At 50.5% G+C, this 24,069-nt stretch overlaps 1 protein-coding gene and 1 long non-coding RNA gene across 3 annotated transcripts in view; one reads left to right on the plus strand and one right to left on the minus strand.

The window, feature by feature from the left end:
* Window positions 1–24,069, minus strand: part of PLXNA2 (plexin A2) — a 175,517-nt gene that overhangs the window by 41,117 nt on the left and 110,331 nt on the right. For both annotated transcript variants that reach the window (XR_012632173.1, XM_074893865.1), the window contains exons 9-13: window positions 22,524–22,638; window positions 12,478–12,678; window positions 10,556–10,652; window positions 10,007–10,200; window positions 3,806–3,957 (exon numbers count right to left, since the gene is read on the minus strand). Coding sequence is in view for 1 of the 2 variants with exons in the window: in XM_074893865.1 (XP_074749966.1) it covers window positions 3,806–3,957; window positions 10,007–10,200; window positions 10,556–10,652; window positions 12,478–12,678; window positions 22,524–22,638 (759 nt within the window). In the remaining variant the exon portion in view is untranslated. The remainder of the gene's footprint in view (window positions 1–3,805; window positions 3,958–10,006; window positions 10,201–10,555; window positions 10,653–12,477; window positions 12,679–22,523; window positions 22,639–24,069) is intronic.
* Window positions 12,561–22,509, plus strand: LOC141954401 (uncharacterized). The gene is made up of 3 exons (XR_012632174.1): window positions 12,561–13,173; window positions 15,889–21,154; window positions 21,701–22,509. It is a non-coding gene; the product is annotated as an uncharacterized LOC141954401 (long non-coding RNA).

The following is a 24,069-nucleotide window of genomic DNA, read 5'->3' on the forward strand; positions in this document are numbered from 1 at the left end:
TTTCACCCCTCTTTTAACTTTGATATCTGCCTCTGTAGAAGTAGTTAATTACTGAGTCTATTTTTACCCCATGTAGTAATTTAAAGAAAAAATCAAAATTAGACATAATTATTACAAGCTGTAAACTCCAGAGCAAAGCAGAGCACTAATGGCAATATATTAGCCAGTAGCAAAGTGAGTGCGAAGTCCTTAGAGTAACAGATGAGTTCATTAAGGGAACAGCTCACACTGCAGTCTCCCAGTTAATCAAAAATGGAAAGCCTGCTGTGATGGATGCACCCGACCCCTTAACCGAACTAGGGGTGGTTTGGTACAGGCTCCAAAGGAGGGAAAGGCCTGAGCCGTAGCTGGGCCAAGAACTCCTTTAGTTTCAATCCGCTCTCTGAAAACCCCCAAAGGAGCAGAGTGACCCAGTGAGCATCAGTGCATGAGCCTGGATCACTGACCATGGGATTAACGTGGTTTTTCCAAGAGTCATTTATCAAGGAACAAAGAAAGTTGTGGGTACGAGGAGTCTCATGCAAACCTTTCTCACCGCATGTGATCTGACCAGGAGCCAACCACTTTATTCCATAAATATGAGACCTAAGGGGCCTTCCCCGAGCTCTCCCTGGCAGGCAGCCTGGCTGCACGGCGATCTCCCCTCGAGCTGGGACACCTCCCAAGGCTCTTCCTCGAGGCAGAGAGACCTTTTACCCACAGCAGGTCTTCGGTAAGTACCGATATCACGTACCACCTTGCAGTATGGTAACCTTGATTTGTGACTTGATAACCTTCATTTTGTCTTGGTAACTTTGATTTGTGCCTTGACAGTGTTGAATCACTGTTCAGATGACCGTGCCATGCAGTAATGGTGAACCTCGCCATCGAACTTTGTTAAGTCGCACTTTTACAACATCATTTTAAAGCCATTTTTGCCATCACCTTTGACAGCGGTCCTTTCAGCGATCTAAACCCCCCATCGGTGACACCTGCCCGGGGATGACAGCGACAGCTGTGGGGAGCAGCAGCTAATGCAGAACGTGCTGATGCTGGTAAAAGGAGTTCGTGGCACCAAAAGACACCGATGTCGTGCTCCTCGCGTGGCCCAGCTCAGCCCCGTGGGCACATCCTGAGGAAGGGAAAGCTGTAAAGGCAGGAGAGCTGCTGGGGTTAACCACAGCAGGCCAGGCTGGAAGATGGGGAAACCCTCGTTCTGCACCCTGTGGGTGTGTAATCCAAAAATCCCAGGGCACTGGGAATGCATAATGCCTACTGGGGATGAGACTAGCAAAGTGCCAGCAGGCCTGAGGGAGGTTTTCAAAGGGCTCTCCAGCTGCACCTAAAGGGGATGGATGCTGCTCGCTCTCATGGCAACACTGGAAAGACAAATTCAAGAGCATCCTGCCAGGCACTGGAAACCTCAGGACAGGAGTAACCTGCCTCAGGGCCGGGCGTGCAGTAATGTGGGTGATGAGACACTTGTTGGTGTCTGGCCCTGAGAGCGAGAGCAGAGAAAGAGCCAGAGCATCCCTCCCCAGGGAGGCTGACGGGGCTCCTGCAGAGCGGCAGGGGAAACGCTCACTCTTCTGCCGATCGCGTGCAAATGCACAAAAGGCTCCAATTTGCGAAGGCAGCGTTTCAGCTGCCTTCAGCAGCATTAAATTCACTGCAAATAAAATAAAGACAAAAGGAAAAAAGAACCTGCCAACAGCATGCGCAGGTGATGCCAGGAGGCCTAATGAAATACATACATGCTAGTAAAGAGCTGTAATGTGAAAGTCCTTATTGCTGCACATCAAACCGGGTTGCTCAGAGACACTGCCTTTGGAGAACAGGAGCTGAAGCATCTCAGCTGTGTGCCTTAATCTGCCACGTGCTCCTCTCCCTGCCTTTCAACCAGACATCGCCCATGCTCCTCTCTCCTCTGCTATTTCATTACTTCTCCTCCTGCAAACCGGCAGTGGGGCGAGCAGGCAGGGTCTCTGCGCTGCCAGGCCGTGGGTTAGGGCGGGGGACTGGCATGTGGGAGCAGTGATCTCTGCTCCTGCCAGCCCACAGGCAAACAAAGCAAGGTGAAGTGATCCCTGACCCCCTACGGGCAGGAGAGGAGTGGGGGTTTTATCCCACAAGAAGCAAGGATACACCAAGCACTATAGATGGGAAGAAACACCAAATACTCAACTGTTTGCCCGTAAAGGATCAGCTGCTGTACAATACCAGGCGTGATGGGGCACAGGATGGGGCACAGGCGACCTGCTACACCTGATCCGGATTCCTGATAAAAGCCAAATTCCCAGCAGGTACCTTGTTACAAAATGATGCATTCGGCAGAGCTGTAGGGTGCTGATTGCTGGGCTAAGTGGCCCTTTCACCAACATTAACCTAATTGCTGGCTGATAGATTGCGTGGCTGGAGCATATGGTGAGTCATTACAGTCTTGGAATTCAGTCTGCCCACAGAACCCTTAAGAGGGTCCTTTTATCTGTATTCATCTTTAAAAGGCAGCTCTCATGCTAACGCTTGCTGTTATCTGCCCAGGGTAAATGTTTTAATGATGTTAACAAACTTTGAAAGCTCAAGAGCCGTAATTAGAGTCATGATTATAAAATCAGGGTTTCATACCATCAAAGGAGGATAATTTTATAATCTTCCATCCTTTATTTGAAAAATAAAATAAAACAAAATACTGCTCAGCAGAACAGCCCAAACCACTAGCAGTGACAGTGCTATTGGTGCAGCGCTCGGAGCCGTTCCTGCAGTAACCCCCGCGATGCTCTGCATGCCCACAGCGCCCTTCATCCAGCCATCGCACGGTGCACCGACATACCGCACCCATCCTCATCCTTGCTGGTCGGAGGGGGAGATTGTCATGTCCATCTTACAGATGGGGAAACAAAGACAAGGAGCGACCAAAAACCAAACCAACGCCAACGTGTGTCAGTGACAGGTCCCTCCGCTCTGCCCAGGATCCACCAAGGGCATTCCACCACCTGAGGACAACCACTTTGAGCTGCTCCTCAGGCTGGGGCAGATCCTGCTGCTGGGATCACTCACGGGGCCCAGGCTCCCCCACACTGACCACAAGCAGCCACGACCCTGCTACACAGGACTCTGTCCTGCTCCTCAGCAGGAGAGATCAGACAACCCAAGGGCAGACATCACACACTGCTCCCCTCCTGCCCTCCACAAATGACCCCCAACACACCCCTCAGCACCTCGGCTACACCAGAACAACCCCCACCCAAACCGCAACAGGAGCATGTGTCACTTCGGGAGGTTTATTTGCCCGTCCTCTCTAACATGCCTATTTTCTAATTTTTGGTTGACATTTTTCTTAGTGAAATAAATGAATTGACTCCAGCGGAGGCCCATTCGGATTAAGCGGCTGTCACCGCCTCACCCGCCTAACAAATGGCTGCGTGCAGCCGGCAGCGCCGGCTGAATTTCAAGTGCGATGGGGAGCAGAGGGGGCAGAGAGGCTCAGCGTCAACAGCAAGGTGCTCATCAGAAAAGTTGCTTAGCAAAGCAGGAACCCCGGTGTGGAAGGAAACAAAACACTTAATGAAAGCTTAAAGGGCTGCTTAACCCCCGCAGAGAGCACCCAAGCACCTCATCCCCTTCTGGTGTGGGAACAGCATGCCCCAGGGTCCAGGCGCCATCCACCTCCAGAGCCCTCCCTGCAGGGTGGAGAGATGGTGCGTGGGGTCTGGATGAGTTCCTGGCCTCCTGCATGTTTGCTGGGGGCGAGGGAAGAGGCTCTGTGCAGGCTGGCCAGCCCCGGGGACCCGCGGTGGGGCCGGGTCAGCTCTGCGAGGCCACTCACTGTTCTGCGACGACGTAGTGCTCAGGCAGGGGCGTGCACTGCACCCCAGCAACCTGCACCCCGTGGGCGATCTCGGAGAAATCCAGGCCCAGGTTCACGCCACGGATGGTCACCCTCGTCCCTCCTTCTGGGGGGCCTGACACTGTCAGGATCTAGAAGGAAACAAAGCAAGGAAAGTTGAGCTGGTGTCCCCACAACACCCGCGCTGCTTCAGCCCCACGCCTGGCTTGGAAACAGACTTTTACTTTGCAGGATGCGCAGGGGGGCTGAGTGCTGCCACCTCCACCTGCTCCTGCTGCCAAAGCCACGCCAGTGCCACCTTCTCATGATTCCTCTGGATGTCTTGGAGAAGCCCAAGGATGCTGAAATCCATCTGTGCTGTGCTCCAAGAGAGGACATCAAGGTCCCTGAGCTGGCTGAGAGGTGTAAGCACTGCCATCCCCCAGAAAGCCTTGCAGGGTAAGTCTGGCTCCTTTTTTATATATACAGAAGATGGTAAGTCACCTTCCAGAAGTAGCCTGCTGCTTTGGAGAACTTTAACTTCTGCCTTGGCTGTTCTCTGAACGTTAATGTCACATTTTATTAGCAAGTTGGCACCTCAAATGACTTACAAATGTTAAAGGGTGAGGTGTGTGCTTTAAAGCTGCCTGTTTATAGCCTGCCTCAGCCATAATCATTCTGCTTCTATAGACTTTCATTAAGGACAATATCCTCTTCAATTAGGAGTGTAAATTACAATAATGAATAGTCACAAAATTTGGACCCAAGAATCTCAAATAATTGTCCTGAATCTACCACCAGTCTGTTGTTGCTCTTGGGTGAGTTACTAATCTTCCCCATGCTACAGCTGTTATCGATAAATAAACATAATCCATAATAATGCAATTTAATTAATTTAATAGATAAATCTTATTTATGCTTGTTTGTTCCACCCTTGTCTTTGGCAAGACTTGAGCTCTTCAAACCCTTTTCCTTGGTGTTTCCAGATGGATGGCTGCTTTTCTTTCACCTTCTTCAGGGCTCGTTGCTCCCTGGACGTGAGCGGGTTAGGAAGGCAGCAAAACACCAGCCCCATCACGAGAGCACGCCTGGCGACCTGAGTGCACCCCAAAGCAGCTCTTGTGGGACCCCCTACACTCTCCAGTGCCACAGGGCACGTCTCCCCCTTCCCCCCCAAGTGCGAACTGCAAGCGCTGTCAGGACACCCCCGTTCCCCATCGCTTCTGTGGCTCCCAGCTCCCCTCAGCATTTCCCTGCGTTTCAAATCCCAGCTGAAGCCATTTTCCTCCTCCCTCACTTACACCTCTTTGTTTCTTGCTCTCCACCTCTTTAAGGTGCTGCTCTCGAATTTGGCCACACGTGCTGGGTTCAGCCCGCTCCAACGCACCCAGCAGAGCCAGGAGCTGCCCCATACACCAAACCTCTACCTCCTTCCTCTGCCTGTGCTTTGATTTCTACCTCCCTCTCTCCTGCACCACACCACCAAGGTTTCTAATTTGCTCCCCAGACACTGCCTGCTGTGCTGCTGTTTTCTGTAACTCATACCGCGGAGCATGTCTTGTATCATTTAGCTCCGTGAAGCACTATGTGCCTGTAAAAGACACTACAAAACCAAGTTGCATTTTGCATTACACCAAGTCCTGAAGGCCTGCACGGGTAATGTTTACATCGCTAGTTGGGAATCACCTGAGCTCAGCAGTTCACATACTTGACAGTTACAACTGTCCTTTGCAGCTCTAGATTATGTTAAAATGCGTTTGCCGGAGCACTTACACTGCCGGGCTTGTTGTCTCATCGCTGTTCAAAAAAAGTCACAGTTTGCCATTTCCCGACCTTACCACAACCAGCGGAGCCAACCGGCCTCACCAAACAAAGCAGAGCTGATTCTGTATTTTGAAAATGTCCTGACCTGGAAAATCCCCAATATGGAGCTCCACTCGACCTAGATTTTAGTGGCCGCTAATTGAACAGTTTTGAAGTAACTGTGCCATAAAGCAGCCCCAGGGTTAGAACAGATGCATTCAATTAATTACAGCTGGAGAGATTCAGTCAAAATCACAGAAAGAAGATAAGTCTTAAAGGTCCCGTTGCACCTAGCGCCGGCGACCCCTCCAAGCAGCATCCCTGGGTCACCTCGGCGTGTTGCGGATGCTCGGCCAAGGCACCTCCAGCAAACCCAGCCCGGGGCAGCTGCTGCCGGCGTGGGCTGCCCAAACCCCCCAGCGTGGCTGTGCTGGGGAGCTGCTCAGGCTGCAGGGCTGGCTGCAACGACAGACCAGGTTTCTGGTCTGAGACAGGATTAGGAAGAAATATTCCCCAATTTCAAGAAATACACTGTAGTAGAACGGCTTTTCGCTCAGAGGTCTGTGGAGGATCAAAAGAACCTGCAAAGGGCAGCTAAGGAAAAACAAGGCCATTACCAGGAATGGCCCATTCATTGTTTAGGGGTCTGCACCTCTGCTGGAAGTTTTTTGGGTTGTTTGCAAAACTGAAGCAGTTTGAAAGACACTGAGATCTAGAGCGGGGTGTGGGAGGCAGGACCTTTGGTTCTGCTATCTCCCGAACTACTCTGAGCAGGTCACCTCTCCCCTCTGCATCAGCCTCACCTTGCTTGAAACAAATCAGCGATCCACTGCCCCTGACAAGTGTGTTCCTGCTGCTCGGGGAAAGGATTCATGCAAGTGTGAAGCGCTGTATTACTCACAGAAAGGAGCCAAATACAGAGATGAAGTGGGTGGTGGTAGGAGCTTGGTTACTCTCACGCTCTGTCCCTACATCACGTAAGGGATGCAGATGCACCGCTGCATTCCTGTGGTTGCTGCTTCTCACTTGAAACCAAAGGAGGGATCCCGGGGATCCCCGAGGTTGGGATCTGAGGGATCCCAGGGATCTGGGAGCCCCGACACGCTGCTAGCATGCTTCCCTCCCCAGCCTGCAGAAGACGCTGCCATAATGGTGCAGCTAATTGTTCTCAGCCTCATGTCGCTGGCTGCATGGTTCAGCATTTCTGACATCAAGCAATATTTAGCCTCCAGAAGAAGTGTCTGCGCACGAGAGAGGGAGACGGAGGGCTGGCTGTCAGTGGGCCGGGGCTTCCCTCCCAGAGCTGGAGGCAAGCCGCGAGCCGAAGACCGTTCTGCACAATAACCACTTGGCAGCTGTTAGGGCACGGAGAGAGCACCCGGCTTGCAGAATAAATGGCATAACCCCTGCCCCCTCCCAAAATGTCATCCACCTTCAGTCTCTTTGTCTTTTTTCATCCTGCTCTAAGCGAGCTGGATCCCAGCTGATGAGCCCAGCAGGGAACCAGCACATAAGCATTGTCATCCCGGCATGATCCCTCCTTGTCTCTGCCTTAGCTGATAGCACATTCAGAACCTAATTGTTATCTCAGCAGAGCAACTCCATTATTCAGCCTGACACTGCCCCCCCTTCAGCTGTTTGTTGCACTGATGTTATATTAATGAGGCCTGCAAATAAATGAATAGGAGATCAGAGTACCGCTTGTTCGCGAGGAAACTGATTTTTATTTATTTATTGCTAAGACCACAGACCGTGTAGAAGTTTTACGCTGTGAAAGGGACACTGTTGGTGACAGCTGGGCCTCTCACTCAGAAAAAGAAAAGGGCTGTGTATATCCTACTGCTCATTTAGTTTTATGACTATTAAAACACGATCTCTTCTTACTAGCTATGCATCCCCCAAAGGCACTGGCGCCTGGGAGCCAGGCCCTTGACCTCTGGCTTGACAGAAAGAGTGAACCCAGCCAAATGAAGCAAAAGAAGAGTAAAACAGCCCATGTTAAAGGCTCTTTTAGTCTGAGTGATCCAGGCTGCAGTGCAAGCCCTGGTATGAGAGCAGCCGCTGCTCCCCAGTCGAGTGCCAGTGCCGGTGCAGGGAGATGGAGAGCGGTCACAGCGCCTGCTTCAAACTGCCCGGAGCAGGTCGGTCCCAGCAGGGCAGTGGCCTCTTCCCAGGCGTCAGCACACAGCTCTGCAGCACCAGGCCCTGCAAACGGTACCTGAAACGCTCAAAAAACCCGGACGCCAGTAAAAAGGACCCAACAGCAACGAAGGCTGTAAAGGTCTCATGGTCTCCAAGACAACCTCATACACTTTTCTGGAGGGGAAGGGGGATGACAGGAGTCATCCTGTGCTGTTGAGAGGTTTGGGTTTAGGAGTATCAACCCTGTGGGGTCTCTGCTGGGGCTTTGCCATTTTCTATAGACCTGTCTGCTCAAGAACTGAGCAGGATTCTGTACGAGTTTTTAGCCCTATACAGTGCCCATCAGTGGATCTCAAAGCACACAAAAAAGGCCACTAGTTCCCTCTGCTTTCCCCCTCCTTTTTCTACAACAGTGCAAACTGTAAACTCGACTTTCTTGAAAAAAAAAAAGAAAAAGCTGTGAATTCATAAGGAGAAGGGTGGCAGGTGGAGTTCAAGGAAAACCACCAAACACTGCAAGAGCTGTGATAAATTCACAACAGCTCACAGTACTGCCAGAGTCAACAGAGGCCACGGGACAATACCTCCCCCAGAAACCTGTATTTTCTGTCACTGACCCTCACTGTGGAATAAGCTGATCTGCCAGCGAGAGCACAGACATTTCCTACTCAATTCTCTCATCTCCAAATCCACTCAGGGCCATCTCCTGAGACTCAAAACATCCCCTGGCGAGGCACCCTGTGCTTTCTGCTTTGAAGGCTGAGACACAGACCTGCTTATGGAGACAAGAAACCTGTAATGGCAAAGCTCTGCTCTTTTCTCCTTGGACAGAGACCAGAAGTCTTGCTTTCAAGTTGGACAGTGATAAAACACTCGGTGGCAGCGCCATGCCCGCAGCCAGCCGTGAGAGCCAGCCTGGCAGTGCTTAGATGCAAGCTGCTTGGTGGCTGGAGCAGAGTGTTGCCCTTCTTTGCTTAGCTCAAGGAGGGGTAAATAAATAAATCTAAGACTTCGTCAACGTTACAAATATCTGAACGGTTTATGGTGAAGAAAATCTCAGGCAGAGGCTGTTTTGCTTCTTCAATCTTGTAGCATAACCCTGTGCAAGCAGAACAGCACTCAGATAAGAAAATTTTGGTTTCTGACTACTAGCAGGACAAGGTGAATATCCAGACAAGCCTTTAAGGCTCATTTTATTTCTCTGTAAAGATACCTCTGACTTGCCAAACAAACCAACCACCCAAGGAAAGGACAGACTCTCAAAGTTTCTTAACGCTTTCACGTCTCTGCACAGTCAGCACCACCGCCCTCTGCTCCTCTGCAGCCTCACAAGCTCCACTCTGCAGTTTCCAAAACACTGCACAAGAGAAACACCTGCCCATCAAAGGTGTAACGTGGCTGGGCAGAAGGTCTACGCAAGAAATATCAAAGGCCTGGTAATGTCCCCGCGAGGTGGATGGACCCTCCTCAGCAACATCCTCCTCCAGTCAGCCCCAGCCCTGACAGGCACCACCAGCCTCTGTGGTTTCCTCCCTTCCTCCATAAAAAGGAGGCTGATGCCTTCCTCCCAGGGGGTCTCAGCATGAGCCAGTTTAGCTAAACTGGCGTAGAAACTAATCCGAGTTAAGAGGAAACTTCCACCTGTACTGGGGTTCCTCTTCAGTCGGCAGAAGTTTGTGTGCAGAGAAGCCCTGCTCCTGCCCTGCCATGAGCATCAGTGCAACTTTAGCCCAACACTGTTTTACACCCATGGCCTCCGCCTTCTGCAGCAGGGACACATGCTCAGGGGCAGGGAGGCTTTTTTGGGGGAGTTAAGTGAGAAACCAAAATCTTTCATTCCCACCTGATACGAGTGTCACTCCTAATAGAAATGTTAACAGACCGAGTGCTGTTTTACTGGTAAAAATGCTCCTGGGAGACATTTCGCATCCCTCAGCGGTCTGAACAGAAACATCGGAAGCATCAACTATAGACTAATTAGCTCCCTAGTTTAATTAGCATTCTTGCAACAGCCCATAGCGGTCACCCCAATGCTGGTAGCGCCGCCAGCGAATGCCAGCTGCGTGGCAGGGCAGTGGGCTGCACACCCTGGCCGCGTGCGGCGGATCTGTGCATTAATTTCAGAGAAAGCAGCAGAGCGGTTTGTTCTCTGTTCTTCAGCGCCGGGTGGACGAGGGTGGATTTTCAGCTGAGAGGGAGACAGCCACAAATCCGCTTCAGGAGTGAGGAGAAGGGGCTGGAGGCGCGGGCTCTTACCTCGGTGATGCGAGGGTTGGAGCACTTGACGTTGCGGCTGGACCAGTCGAGCCAGGGCTGGGCGGAGGCCGCGCCGCAGTGTGGCTGCAGCGTGCACTTGGCCTCGCCGCTGCACCACCCGCACTCGAACTTGGGGTCAGCTTTCAGGCAGAGCCCGCAGCTCTCGCGCTGGGCCGCGCACTTGTAGAGGTGCACTGCGGGGAAGAGGGGACGGGCGCTCAGGGCAAGGTCAAGAATTGGCATTTTCATACCGGCTACAGCTGCTCTTGGACTTACGAGCAAAGGCACAGGCTGAGATTTAACGAGCCGCGGAGGGGACTCGCACGTGTGGTTTCCAAAGCCAAGGCTGTGTCAGCGGCGCTTAGTGAGCACCGGTACCAGCGGAGCAGCGAGCTGCTCTCACCCACCGCAGGAGCCACCACGACCACAATGTCCCCGCCTGCAACCGCAGCGGCGGCAGCTGACGCTGCTCTGCCCCGGCAGCCACCCTCCAGCCCCCATCACCGCCCGCCTTCCCGCAGCTTGAAGGCCAACTCAAGCCCACGTTACCTTTCAGATCCTCCGGGTTGTCGATAACAAAGTTCCCGTTCCAAACCACAGCAAAGTCCACTGCCAAGTTGCTGATGTCCATCCCATCATAGAGATACTGGGGAGAAGATTGAGAATGAAATGCTTGGGAGGATGTATCAGAGACACTAACAGGACAAGAGGATTTCTTAAAAGAAACTGTGATCATTCTCTCCTTAAAAACACGTGCTGATGTCTGAACCACCACACTTCTACACTTCATCTCCAGGGTCCTGCTTTGACTCCCTCCTCCTTACCAGGAACAGATAATTAAATCAGAACTAGTCCTTGTGAGAGGTAATAGATTAATTATTCCACTCTCAGTGGTTGCTCTTGCCACTCAGTCTCTAGCTTATCAATACAGCCCCTCCAGTTAATCAGACTGGAAGGACTGCTGCCTCCAGGCTATCTTCTCATACAGTCACCATGCACCCTAGTGGGACTGGGAGCTTAAAAATCATGCTGCACAGCTTTGGCTGATGAAATAGGCAACAGCTGAGAAAAAAAGAGAGGTCCTTTCCCAGTCTCTGCTTCAGCCTCATCTAGGATAGCACTGGCTTGAATTATTCACCTTCTCATGGACATCCTGGGGGCCGTGGCTGAGTGAATCTGGATGCTTTAGGTGAACTCCCAGTGTATTCTGAAATTCCCATTATCACAATTAGCACCAATGAGGCCTGATGCTTTAAGTCAACCAAGAGCTGCTAAAATGACTTAGAAAGGTGAGCGAACCTTGCCATCCTCTTTGGGATAAGGGAATGATGGTTAAACCCAAGCAGACTGCTTTGACTGTCCCCATGCAATAGTTGTACAGTCTTAATTTACATTTGGTTGTACTGATTCACCTTGCCTGGGTTTTACTAAGTTGGTGTGAAGCTAGATATTCTGTGCAAGTGATAGAGCTGCAAGTGCAGAATTGCCCTTACATTCTCTACTTACCACTTCCTATTAGCCTAACAGGAATAAAAGTGCTCCTCTAATGTTTATAAATCGCTTTGGATAGGGAAAGTACTATATAGTATTAATACATTTATTACCCACCAAGCTGCAAGGCCCAAAGACAGCCAGTGATATATAAATATCCAGTGAAATTTTTAAAAATTCAAAACTTCATTAACAATTTAAGACCATCTGCAACTGAATATTAAAGTAGACCCTGTTCTGCTGCCTAAGACAACCTGAATGTGCCCTATTTGCCTGTGGACCTCTTCGAATGCACGACAGGGAGGGGAAGGACGCCGCTCTTCCCTGCCCACCCTCCGGCTGAAGCGTGCCATGTTTGGCCCAAGCGCGGGCTGCAGCTCGGAGGGTGGCCTGCATTTGCCATATGTGTTTTGGCATCCCCGAGTACCTGCCACAGTGACTTTGAGTGTTCTAGGGTAAAATCCTGCCAGGCAGGGCTAAGCCCCATCCTACGGAGGAGAGCTATCCTCCCCTGCCTGCTTCTCCAGCAGCATCATTCAGATGATTTCCCTCTCTCCGCAGCGCTGAGCAGTTTTCCTTTCCCCCTCCTTCCCTGCCCCACACTGCTTTCCAGCACTACTGTATTCATCCAGCTACCATGACCCGGAATTCGACAGCTCCCGATAAGGGGTTTGTGATTCGCCTTATCTCCCCTGTGCGAATTAGCCTGCCTCAACACCTTCGCTGCATTCCTCCTCCTCCTCCCCTTCCCCTCGCTGACCCCCCACAGTCAGACAGGGAATGGCCAGATAAAGGATCTTCTCCTGGCTGGCACTATAATGAAACACCTCGTACACCCAAGGCAGGTTCCCACCTGGAATTCAGGATTAGTTTAACTCCAGGATTTTTCACTCTCCCCGTGGCTGAGCCCATCCCCTTCTGTTCAGAGCTGACACCCATTTTGGGCAGCTTTTTGCCCCGTTTCCCGCCCGGTGCCTCACCGAGCTGTTCTGGCACTGGACGCTGGAGCTGTTGAAGCGCAGGGCAGGCACGCGGTGGATCACGCCCTGGATGCTGAGGACACACTCGTACCCGCGCTGGCCCGACTGGGGCTGGGGCAGGTTTCTTGCCTTCAGCGTGATGGGTTTCACCTCTCCCACCGGGATCAGGATCTCCTCTGTGGGGAAGAGCTGGGGACAGTCCTGGGGAGCAATAAAAGAGAGGGGGAGGTTACAGCAGGTCTGGCCAGGTCTCAGCCCGCCTGCTCCGGCAGCAGGGCTGGTGTCCCAGCACACCCTCAGTGCACAGGACCAGCCTCAGTCCACCCATGCGGCTGCAGGGTAAGCACAGAAATAAAGAAAACCCCATCACAGTCCCCCTGCTCTAGGACTGGCACTGCTCTTCTCCCTGCAGTCGCAGAAGAAGGAACACCGCTATTCGGGGAATAATCGAAGGCATCCTCCCCGCTCTGAGCTCGCCGTGGGTTTTATCTGCAGAGACACAAGCTCTCGCCCTGCCCTCCCACAGCAGCGGCAGCACGTTATCAGCTGCTCCAGGAGGGTGACGGGCTGCTCCCAGCCACACGCTGCACTCCCCGGGCTTCCTCCTAATCCCATTTCGCTTCTTACACCCCTTGGCTGTGTGCCGCTTCGGAGCGAGACTGATCAGCATGGGAAGTGCTTCCCTCTCGCTACCAGGTACTGTTCCGCTCTGCTTTATCTGAGTAAAATCACGCCAGTGTGCCATTAATTTCCGAGGCGATGTTAATTTCTGCTCTATCGGCTCTCACCTCTTACTCTGCTCTGACACCTCTGGCCTTTCTGAAACGCCCGCCCAGCTCGCTGCGGTGCTCCCGCGCTGCTGCTCGCGCAGCTTTTCCTGAGCTGGGGGCTGCTGGGGTGGGCAAGGCAGTGGGACCTGAACTGCCCCTTCTATCTCTAAAGCAACACTCTTCCCTGCTCTGTGCTTCTGGGAAGCGGAGGACGTCCAAGGACGAGAGGATTTGGTTGCAGTCAGTATCCAGAAGAGTAAGGATGGGTATTTCACAGATGGGATTAAGCACCCTAATCCTGATTCTCCCTGGGCCTTCTGAAATTCTGTCTAGTCTGCAAAACTGGCCTTTTCTCTTAGGAACTGTAGCAAAGGGTTTGGCATGTGCAATCAACTCGAAGCCTCCTTCAGCAAACAGCATTTGCAAAGGTCTTATGGCTTTCCAAATGTGGCCATCCTTGGATCTGAGGAGCCAATACTGAGGGATTTCTCACAGAGGAGGGAGCACTGAGACAAAATAGAATTAATTTGTGTACAACCGTATCTCAGTATGTATCAGTGGGGTGGATGTTGGGCAGTGACTGGGAGGGCTGCATGTCCCTTCATGCAATGAAAACAGCAAAATTATCAACAAGCAATGGCACCTGCAAATCTCCTGCCACTGGGTGTTCACCGGAGAGACCCTCAGATGAGGAGGAGACCCAGCCCAGAAGATGCCAAACAAGCCCTGATGCCCCTGGGATCTGAGGCGCCGGGTCTCTGCCTTCTTCACAGCACCCTTTGGGCTTCAAAACCTTAAGCCTCCAACTCTCTGGACCCAGCCCCTTCAGGCGCCCTGAGCCTTCCTACACTGGCCTGGAAGCAGCCAACCCAGCCTGCACAGGCACCCTGCCAGCCCCATGTGCAGGAGGAAGATGACGGCCCAGGCCAGCTCAGTGAGTCAAACTAACGGGCAGCAGCGGCTCCTGCGGCAGATCGAAGTCTGTCCACACCTCTGGGATGCAATCGAGAGCTGCTCCAGGAACGCATCTTTCTGAGTTAAATGCAAATTCAGAAGTATATTACAGCTGGAGCCTTACAGGCCTATCAATCACCCTGCCAGGCCAGAGCAAATGCATTTTGGGAGACAAGCAGAAAAAGCAAGGGATGCTGAGCTGTGGGAGTGGGGAGAGGCTGCTCGGTGGGAGTCCGGAGGAGAAGGGAGGGAATGGGGGCTGAGACAAAACAGCACAAAGAAATTTCACTTCAGGCCTTTCCTGATTAGGAACCGAAGCCTCTTGCATGAAAGAGGAGATTAAACAGGTCCAGCTCCCACAACACCAGGCACGAGGCTGGCTGACAACAGCCAGCAGAGCTGCAAAACCCTCCTGCAGTACGAGGCCAGTGTGATGGGAGCTTTGCCATCCACTGCGGGAATGAAACGCACTCCTTCCTGAACCCCAAAGGCTTCCAAAACTGACCTAAGGGCATTAAATAAAGGTGACATTAAATAAAAAATGGTATTTCATCCTTGACGGTCATTTTATAAACAAGTTAAGGCTCAGGAGTTCTCAGCTCGAGGCAGTGAAAAAATGTGTAAGGATAGTTTTCTGATCTTTTGAGTGTACAAAATACCATAAAACTGGAAGCGGTCTATTAAATTTTCCATTGAAAAGCATGTGAAAATATTTCAAACATCTGTGTGACTGCAATAAAGGAGCAAAGAAAAGAGCAAAAAGCTGCTGCCTCCAAAACTATATATTCTGAAAACTAAGCACAGCAATTAAAACATTAAGTACAGAGGAGTGTGATTTGTTTCCACTTCTGCCACTGTCTGGCCAAAATAATGCAATTGTAAATTAATAGCAGGTTTTAATATTGCAGTAGCTTGAGACTTTGCTATGCAAGACGCTGCATGCAAAATAAAAAGGCACTTTCCCGGCAAACATCATTCCAGGGATGAGCAGATCTCCAGTTCCCCACGAGCACAAACTAGACATCTAAATGATACTCTGAGATGAAGTGCAAAAAAAGACCTATTAGTGCCTGGTAATTGTATGACATTCCTCCCATAAGATCTCAACATCCTAAACGTTATCTCTTCATAACACACTGGGAGATACAGTTTTTCCTCAATTTATGTACCGGGAACTGCAACACGCAGAGACAAAGGCTCTGACCGTCAGAAGTCTTTACATTCTGTTTAGCTCTAATTTGCTTTGATCTAATGGAACTAAGTACCTAAGGTACCTAAGTACCTGTAAGCATCTGACAATAAATGATTAATCCTAAGCTAAAGAAGTTTTAGAAAAAAATGGACTGACGTCTCCCTTCCCTCTGCCAAATCCCCAACTGGCATCCCCAGCCCTTTGCCACCCTGCCTGGCAGTAAGTCAATCAGCCTGGCACCACGGCGAGAGCCAGGACCGCGCGGCCAGGGAGAACATCCCCGGCTCTCACCAACGCCCCTGCGCAGGCCGAGCCGCGCTCCCTCTCCAGCTCACAGCCAGACCGCTGGGATGTTGTTTCGCTACTGGCTCGGGCAAGTTGTAAATGAGAAACAGATGCTACCCCAGTTTGGAGAAGCCAGTAGCTTAAACTGCTGCCTCATAAACCTTTTTAGTGGCACTTTTCCTTATATATTTTTTATTTTATTTCTAACAGGGACTTTCACGGATTAACAGCCAAGAGTGATTTTAAACTCCGACAGCCAGGAAGCAGGCTGTGCTGGGAAGGAAAGAAAAGCCCTTTCTGAGTGGAGCAGGTTTACAGGCTGGAAGGGAATGCCACCATGAAGCTCAGCTCTGGGGTTCCCCCAGACCCTGCTATCACGGATCCAAGCCTCAGCTCAGCCTTTACACTACCACCAGCAAACTCCTAAGATTCATGGCACTTTCCATCAACTGCCAGCTCTTCCGAGTTTGCACCCTCCTTCCTTCCTCCTCGTTATGCACCACACACCTCTACCACCCTCTACTCCAGATCTGGCTGCATTTAAGGTTTTGCATTTAACCTCAAAGTCATATCAAGGACCAACAGGAGACAAATGGCTCCACTCCAGAGAGGTCCCAAGCTCTGTGCAAAGCCTGTCTTTGGGAGGAAAGGCATTCTGGAGCCGCAGAATCTTTTATCACGTTATGATTGAAAACAAAAAATCTCCAGTCACATCACCAGTGGGAGAACCTCAGTGCACAGTCCTGAAAATAATGAATATGTTATGGACCATTATCCTTCCTGGCCACTGCTATTCGTGAGACGACTGTTAAAGAAATGCTTCTTCCTTTGGAGACATGGGAGAGGACTTACATTTTCAAATCTGCTCTCTGGTGCTGAAAATGCTGGTAGCAAAAATTGTTCTGCCGTCATTAGAGATGAGTAGGACATAATAGATTTTTCTTCCTTTGGTTTCAGCAGGAGAAAAATGTCACATTGGGATTCTGGTGAAAAAAAGGCATTGCAGCCTGTGAGTGCAGCCGCTCGGGGAAACACCGAGGAAGGCAGCCCCTCTGCGCTGGCTGACAGCTCCAGTGATCACACTAATAAGGGGATATACATTTTGGGATGGAGCGATACGCAGGAAGACGCTACACTACCAGAAGCCCAGGGCCCTGGCGGGGAGCCACGCTGCTGCCGGCAGTTGCTGCTGAATCGAGCAGATGAGTGAGCGAAGCCGCAGAAGCTGCGGGGGCTCGCGGAGGGCGCGGGGCTGGCTCAGACGCCGCACGCCTTGCAGAGCCACTGCTGGAGGCCCTGTCCTCCCTCTTTGTGCCATTTCCCATCCAGGCTCATTGTTCAGCTTTCAGGTCTTTTTTTCATTTGTGGGTTTTTTTGGTTTTTTTTTTTTTTTTTAAAATTGCTGTGGCAGCGATGGATCCCCACGTCCCTGCGTGCACAGGCCTTCCCCTGGAGCTCACGGGTCTCACGCGGGGGAGCAGCAGTGGCACCTCGGTCCCACGCAGCGCACACAGAGCTGAAGGGGGTGATGCCATATGAAAGCACACGCCTGGCAGGTCGGTTTGTCCATTCACCACCTCTGCTACCCGCTGCAAAAGCCAGAGCTAACAGAAATTATTTTGCTAGGGGTATATCGGCAGCTTTCACAACGCCTCCGCCAACGCTTGTTCACTTTATAGGAATTTCGTGGTGAGCTGGGAAGCGGTTGGCAGCACCCGCCCTGCTGCTGGGCTGGGGCAAAGGGCCCCTCGCCACAGGGAATGACGGGACCGTCCCTGGTCTGCAGGGCTCAGGTCTGGGTGCTCGACTCTGCACTTCCCCGCACTAGTGCCAGGAAGAGCTGAGCATCCACAAAATAACAGAATAAAAGGGAGACTGCAGCCAGCGGAATATAAAATTTGTTCCATAATCAGTTTACTTTGTTTTTTAATTCATGAGAAGTAAATCCTGCAGTGAATTAGAAAGGCCATTATTGCCTCCTCTTGCTAAACAAACACATGCTGAATCCTCTTATTATCCTTCTTGACTTCAGTACACCAGAATAAACACAGATCAGAAGATCTGCTGGAGGAAGACAAGACTCTGACGCATGAGTGGCACAGACTCTCAGGGAATATTCTGTGTATGAAGTATCTTCGCACACAATTTACAAAGGCATTTTATGCTTCTCCAACACTTTTTAGCCTCAAAGATTCCAAGGTCTATAAATACCTTAAAGATCCACGATACGCATCTGTCTCTGGAGTAGAACAGAGCACCCATGGTTATTATTTGTGTTTAACAGAGCAGTTTTAGTAGGTCAAATCTTCTCGCTCTTATTTGGAAAAAAATTGCCTAGAAATGGCAGGCATTTCTTTTGACTATGGGATTTAGTCCAAATGGAAGAAAATGTAATGTTTTCATACTTTTCATCTTAAAAAAAACAAACCTCCACAAATATTATCTCGCTACACATATTTTAAAGTTCTAAACATAAATGAATCTGGCACATGAATGTAAACCCCTGGCTCACAGTTGTGTTTCCAATGATATAAATTACAGTCCCCGTCACTCATGGAAACACATTATTCTTCATTTATGCTACTGGAAAGGAGAGCAGACCTCGCTCCTTAGAAACCAAACATGAAAAGAAAGGCAACTGAAGCGAGACTTTTCTCACTGGTGAATTCCTACCCAGTGCCCTTTTGTCCTGAGCTCTGGGCTGTATGCGCGTGCCGTAACCCGGCCTTCGCCATTAATTTAGGAAGTACTGTGATATTTACAGCCATGCAAAACACGGAATGCTGGAGAGCCAATTTCTCGCCCATAAACAACCCCCTGTGTACCAGAGGAGAGGACAGGAGCAATTCCCTTGAACACGGCCAGGTTACAGGTGGGAACATCCCCCCCCGGCTCCCAGCAGCACTCCTGTCCCCAGCAGCCCTGCAGAGCACTTCCCTGCATGGCTCTGTCCCCCTCCAAACACCAGACTCTGGAGGTTATCACACCATAAATCTACTGATGAAAAAAGTGTTGCCAATAAACTCAAACCAATCTTCTCAATTGAGATGAGTTGATCTTGCTGCAGCTGGTTACTATTGGTAGTTTTCAGACAAACACATCTCTCCAGGAGTCAGATGTGACCCAGCAAAGTCATTTGCTGACTTTGGTGGACTTAGATGTGGCTCTGAGTTATGTCTTACACATCACAGTTCCCATGCAGGTATTCAACAGTGGGGGCTGTAAGGACAGATATGAGGAAGCTTTAATTTTATTTCCTTCAAGGTGCGTCAAGCAGCTCTCAGCATCCAAGGGCAGAGCCAGGGGCAAAGGTGTTGCTCTAAAAGCAATGAAAATTTAAAGGAGTCGGACCAGAGCCAAAATCTGGCTCTGCACTGAAATCCTGGAATCTGAAATGCTCTGTCACCTTGATTCAGCATCTCACATGTGGAAATGGCATTATCTGCACGCAGTGGACATCAAAGAGGGATGGGATCCCACATTCTGGGAAACTAATAGGATTTATTTGGTTCTAGCTCTCCACTGGGATGGGGTGTAAGAATATATTTATGTATCTACATTCCTTTTCATCTGCATGTTTTATACACTGAGGGAGAGACACCTTACAGCCTCACACACACACAAACCCAACCACCTCAGACACATTAAAATGATATCATAGGCCTGATCTGAAGCTTCGTAAAGTGAGACAATCAGTGCTACACACCCACGAGGCTTCTTCTGGGAGAAGCTCTGCTTTGTGGGTGCAAGCCAGCCCCACGTCTTTGCCCTCCCCCTGCTCTCTGGATGGCACTATCTAAGCAGGCACCTTCTGTGGACAAATGACACCTCAGGCTAAGAAAAGGCTGAGAAAATAGAGTTACTTATCTGATTACCAACTTCCACAGAACTGGCCACCTGGAAACAGAGGCCTCAAAAGAGTTGGGTTTACCCCATGTCAGAAACCTCCCACCAGATGAGGATACCAAGAACAGCCAGCTCACACCTGGAAGACAGCTCTGCTGCAAAGGCAGTGAAGGGTTCCGTATTTACCTACCGACTGCAAACCAAACATGCCTCGCACGCAGGCAACAGATTTTCATTTTTGCAAATGTAACAGCGTGATGCAAACCAGAGATCCGGCAGTCAAGGGGCGTCTCTTCCTACGCATCACAAATGCCTGTGGTTGTCACTCGCCCATGGCTTCACAGGCCACTCAGTATCCTGTGACAAAGCACCGACCCATCTCTGGAGGCTGTCCTCTGCATCACGCGCGCCTACTGCCCAGCTCTGCCCTTACATCTTAGTGAACAACGCCTGTTGACAGGGCAGGCGGAGACACAGAAAAAGCTTGTACTCTCGGTTGTAATTTCATGGAAGCGGGGCAAAAAGGCAGCATTTAGCTCGGTCAGTATGGCCAGAAGACTGCAAGGAGCAAGTGTACAGCTCATGAAGAAGGGCTTTCTTTCCCCCATCACCTTGCGAAGTAGCTGAGGCTTTGAGCTCTTTTCCCTTCTCAAGACAGACAACTCCTAGGAGCATCAAAGGGAGTTCGTTACACATTGAATCCCAGTGGGACACAAATTCTGATGGGCCAGGAGTAAAAGGGAATATTCAAGATATTTTCTCTTAAATTAAATATAAAGGCACAAGAAAATTTCCAACCCCGTGTGAACACGTGTGCAAAACTTACATGAGAAGAGGCCCGTGGGACTGAAAGTAGGGCAGCACGCGCCGGCGCTGCTCCCTCGGCGGTGAAGGCACTGCCACGGCGATCACCGCTCCGGCCCCAGACACCACCCACCCTCTGCTAGGAAGGGAGCGATGGTGGCGAGCACAAACATTTCGCTAATACATCAGGCCATGACACAATGAGAACATTGTGGTCGGAATTGTTTTCAGAGAGGAAACTCTTTATGAGGCTTTTATTTCATGTCGTGTTAGCCAGAGCGAAATGTCTGCAATAAAGGCATTAGCACTGCACTGCGTACGCAAGTGGCAATTCTTTTGCCTTAAATAAGCAAACAAATTAGTTTTTGGTGGCTGTTTTTGCCTGTGTGTTCAGAGGTCTGGAGAAGTCATGACGAACACTGGAGCATCTGTATCGTTATCATCAGCCCTTATCAAAAGTAATCGCCAGGAAGGTGTGAGATATCACATAACATCCCCTGGTAAGAAACAACCTCTACAAGATGAAGACAACAGAGGAAGTTCTTTGGAGACGCAACAGTCCTGTGATCCCAGCAGGAACTGGCAGAGATACCAACTCCTCCACTCGCTCCCTCTGTGTGATCTCAGGCAAGTCCTGTGCGCTTCCAGCAGAAAAATGGAGATAATGGGATTGTCCTACTTTACCAGAGACTTGTCAAACACTTCTGAGATCACGGGGTTGAAGACCTATAAAACTGAGACTACGATTGTAAAGCCCGGGAATACAGCGATGCTTTGAGTGTGAAAGAGAAAAGCCCCACATCGCTCGAGAGAAGGAAAAGCAAAGGTTTTTGCTTTCTCTTGCTATGTGGCAAGGAAGTTTCTTGACTTTGAACTGGACTGAGAAAGCTTTTGGTTTGTCCCCAGGGTTGATGCTTCTCCTTGGGCACCCGTTCTGCCTGCGGCACGGGGCAGCTCTCGGGGGCAGCTGCGCGAGCCCCCTCGTCCCTCGCAGGAGGCAGCATCTGCTCCCACTCATGCTGCCCATCCCTTGGCTTTGCAGATTCCCACACGTGCAGTTCATTAACGTTTCCTGCCTCATATCTATGTGCCTGCTGGCAGCATTTTAACCAGAAAGACCCATGAGTTAAGTTTCAAGTTTACTGTTGGTTTAGCAGCAGCCTGGCAGCTTCAGTCACTTCTTTCTAACAGCTACTGACTGATATTTTCTGCTTTATCTCAATTACTCACTGATAAAGGTTTGTCTTGATGCTGGCTAACCTTACTCTCCTTTCTTCTAACTTTTATGTCTGTCCCCACTGCTGCCTTTCCCACTTTCCAAGACACTCATGATTTTCTAAGCACCTTTTAAACCTTTTTTTCTTCCTTGCAGCTTTAGGACCTGCACTTCAGGTGCTACAAAGCCACGTGCAGGGGCCGTAAGGGTGAAGACCAGGACGCAGACGTAAGGGTACAGAAACCCCAGACCAAGGGGTCAGTGGTAACCTCTGATCAGGAATTTGTGCTAACCAACTCCTTTCCTCCATGGATCTCTCTGCCTCGGGACATACAGAAGCTCTGGCAGAGCTGTTAATGGGCTATGCCTCCTGCCTCCTTCCAACCGTTAAAAGCATTTTTGGACTTGAGCCCCACACCTTTTATTAACTGCTAAGAGAACTGACTCCTGATCCACAGTGCTGGAACCTGAATCAATTCTCTTTTCCAAAGTCGGGGGCTGTTCACATCTGAAACTCCCTTCTTAATAAGTTTAGGCCTGTCATAAATTTTAGACCTGCCAACACAACCCACCGAATGAGTCCCACCAAGACCTCTGCATCTGACTCCTTGCTTGCCATCATGCAAACCCCTGCACACCTCATGTAAAGCAAGCTGCTGAAATGTGCTGGTCTTTGAGGAGTCTTTTTCCCTGAAGGAAAGCACCAGAGCAATTACAGTTATTACTGAACCTGAGTGTACCCACATATCAGAGGTGGGAGCAGCTTTGATGTTCAGGTCGAGACACATCGTTTTTACTAAATTGACACTTTCTTGCTACACTCTTTTAAAGTTGTATCTGCGCTTTTCAATGCCAGCCAAGAGAGGAGCCCCAACTCACGGGAAGTTGAAAAGCCTCACTTAAGCATTGGTTATGCTAATTGTACCATAGAAAAGGAAAGAATAAAGAGCTCAGGAGTAGTGAAACCCCGGTCTGGTACCTCAGAGACGTTGATCCGTCCCTCCTGAAAGGAGCATGTGGTGGGGTCGTGGGTGCAGAGGTTCCGGTACTTGCACCAGTGGCAGCGGAAAGCGCTGTTCACACAAGACAGGCACCTGAGGGGGGGGGAAAGGAGAAGTTACGGAGGAGGTTATCACCGTGGGAGGTCTATATGGTAATAGACAGGCCTAAGCCAGAAGCCCAGGCTCAGGGTACTTCATGGGAAAATATTTCTTTGGAGAGATGTTCTGATACGACAAAAGTAACAAACAGGTTTGGGAAAACACACACTCAAAAGACAAGTCCTTAAGCAACCTCACAATTCATTCATTGATAAAATACAAGCTGGGACTTACCACACACCATTGCGTTGGCATAAAATAAAGCACAATATTGCACAGACACCAGACTTGGTTTTTAGTTTCTAGAAAGTGGAAAAAAAGGCAAGCCTGGCAAAAATTGGATCAGCTGTTTTACAAGTCAAGAATGCTTCGAGTCAACGGTAACACTTTTGCTTGGCCTTGAAGTGCAGAGTCCAGCAAGTGCCTTTGATTCATGTTGGAAGAAATTAACTGTTGATGAAATGTTTATGAAAGAACGCAGAGCCTTTTCAGACACGGGGTGGCCCAGCTGCCAGCGAACTGGCTGGGTGGTTTTTACCCCACACTAACTGGCTGCCAGTTAGATGCATGGTCCATGACAGCTGCTAATATCTGCAGTAACCACCTCCTCCATCTCTGAGGCCAACCCTCTGTGCCACGAGGCAGCGTTTTGGTGACCGTCTGCTGGAATAAGTATAAACTGTGACCATGGGACTCAGCTCCGTGTCATAACCTGCAGCTCCAGAGACCCTGGTGCTGCCTGGAGCGGGCAGTGCCCGGGGCAGGGATGTGCTGGAGTGAGCCCAGGGTCATTGCAGACAGATGAGCATCACCAAGGAAGCAGGAGCGTGGCCTTAGGCAGGAAACTCTGAAAAATGAGGGAAGCAGGTCTCCGGGCAGAGGCTCTCACCAGCTGGGCGGAGGCGTCAGGGCAATGCCCCTCACGGGCTGCTGCCACGAGCATGCGTGCTTTAATAACTCAATTGTATTTTCCTTCTGATGCATTTGTAGTGACCTTAATAGCTAAGGAAGCTTATTCTAATCATGCACATGCAAATCTGGGGAAGAGCATCAAGTGCTGCAAGCTTATTTAATTACTCGTTTGTTTGACCCATTTCTGTCTCCGTTTCGGTCTGTAGCACTTCTCCCACTGCCCTCACCTGGCCTGGCCCTGGCCTCTGGCTTTCCCATCTGGTGCCGACAGAGCTCTCTGCTTCCCCCAGCACGGCTGGGGGTGAGGGGGGGGACCTCTCTGATCACCCAAGCCAACGGCTGGTTTCGGCACCTTTCACTGTACCGTGATTTTCTGGCTGCTGCTTTCAGCTTTGCTCAGCCCTGGCTGAGAGGGGCGAGGAGCTCCCGGCAGGATCCTGAGCTCTCAGACTTACACCAGGTCACCACCTTTGGTCTTTCATCCTGATCCAGCTTTCTTAAGGACCCCTGGCT

This window comes from Strix uralensis, chromosome 24, assembly GCF_047716275.1.
Source record: "Strix uralensis isolate ZFMK-TIS-50842 chromosome 24, bStrUra1, whole genome shotgun sequence".
Classification (NCBI taxonomy): Eukaryota; Metazoa; Chordata; class Aves; order Strigiformes; family Strigidae; genus Strix; species Strix uralensis.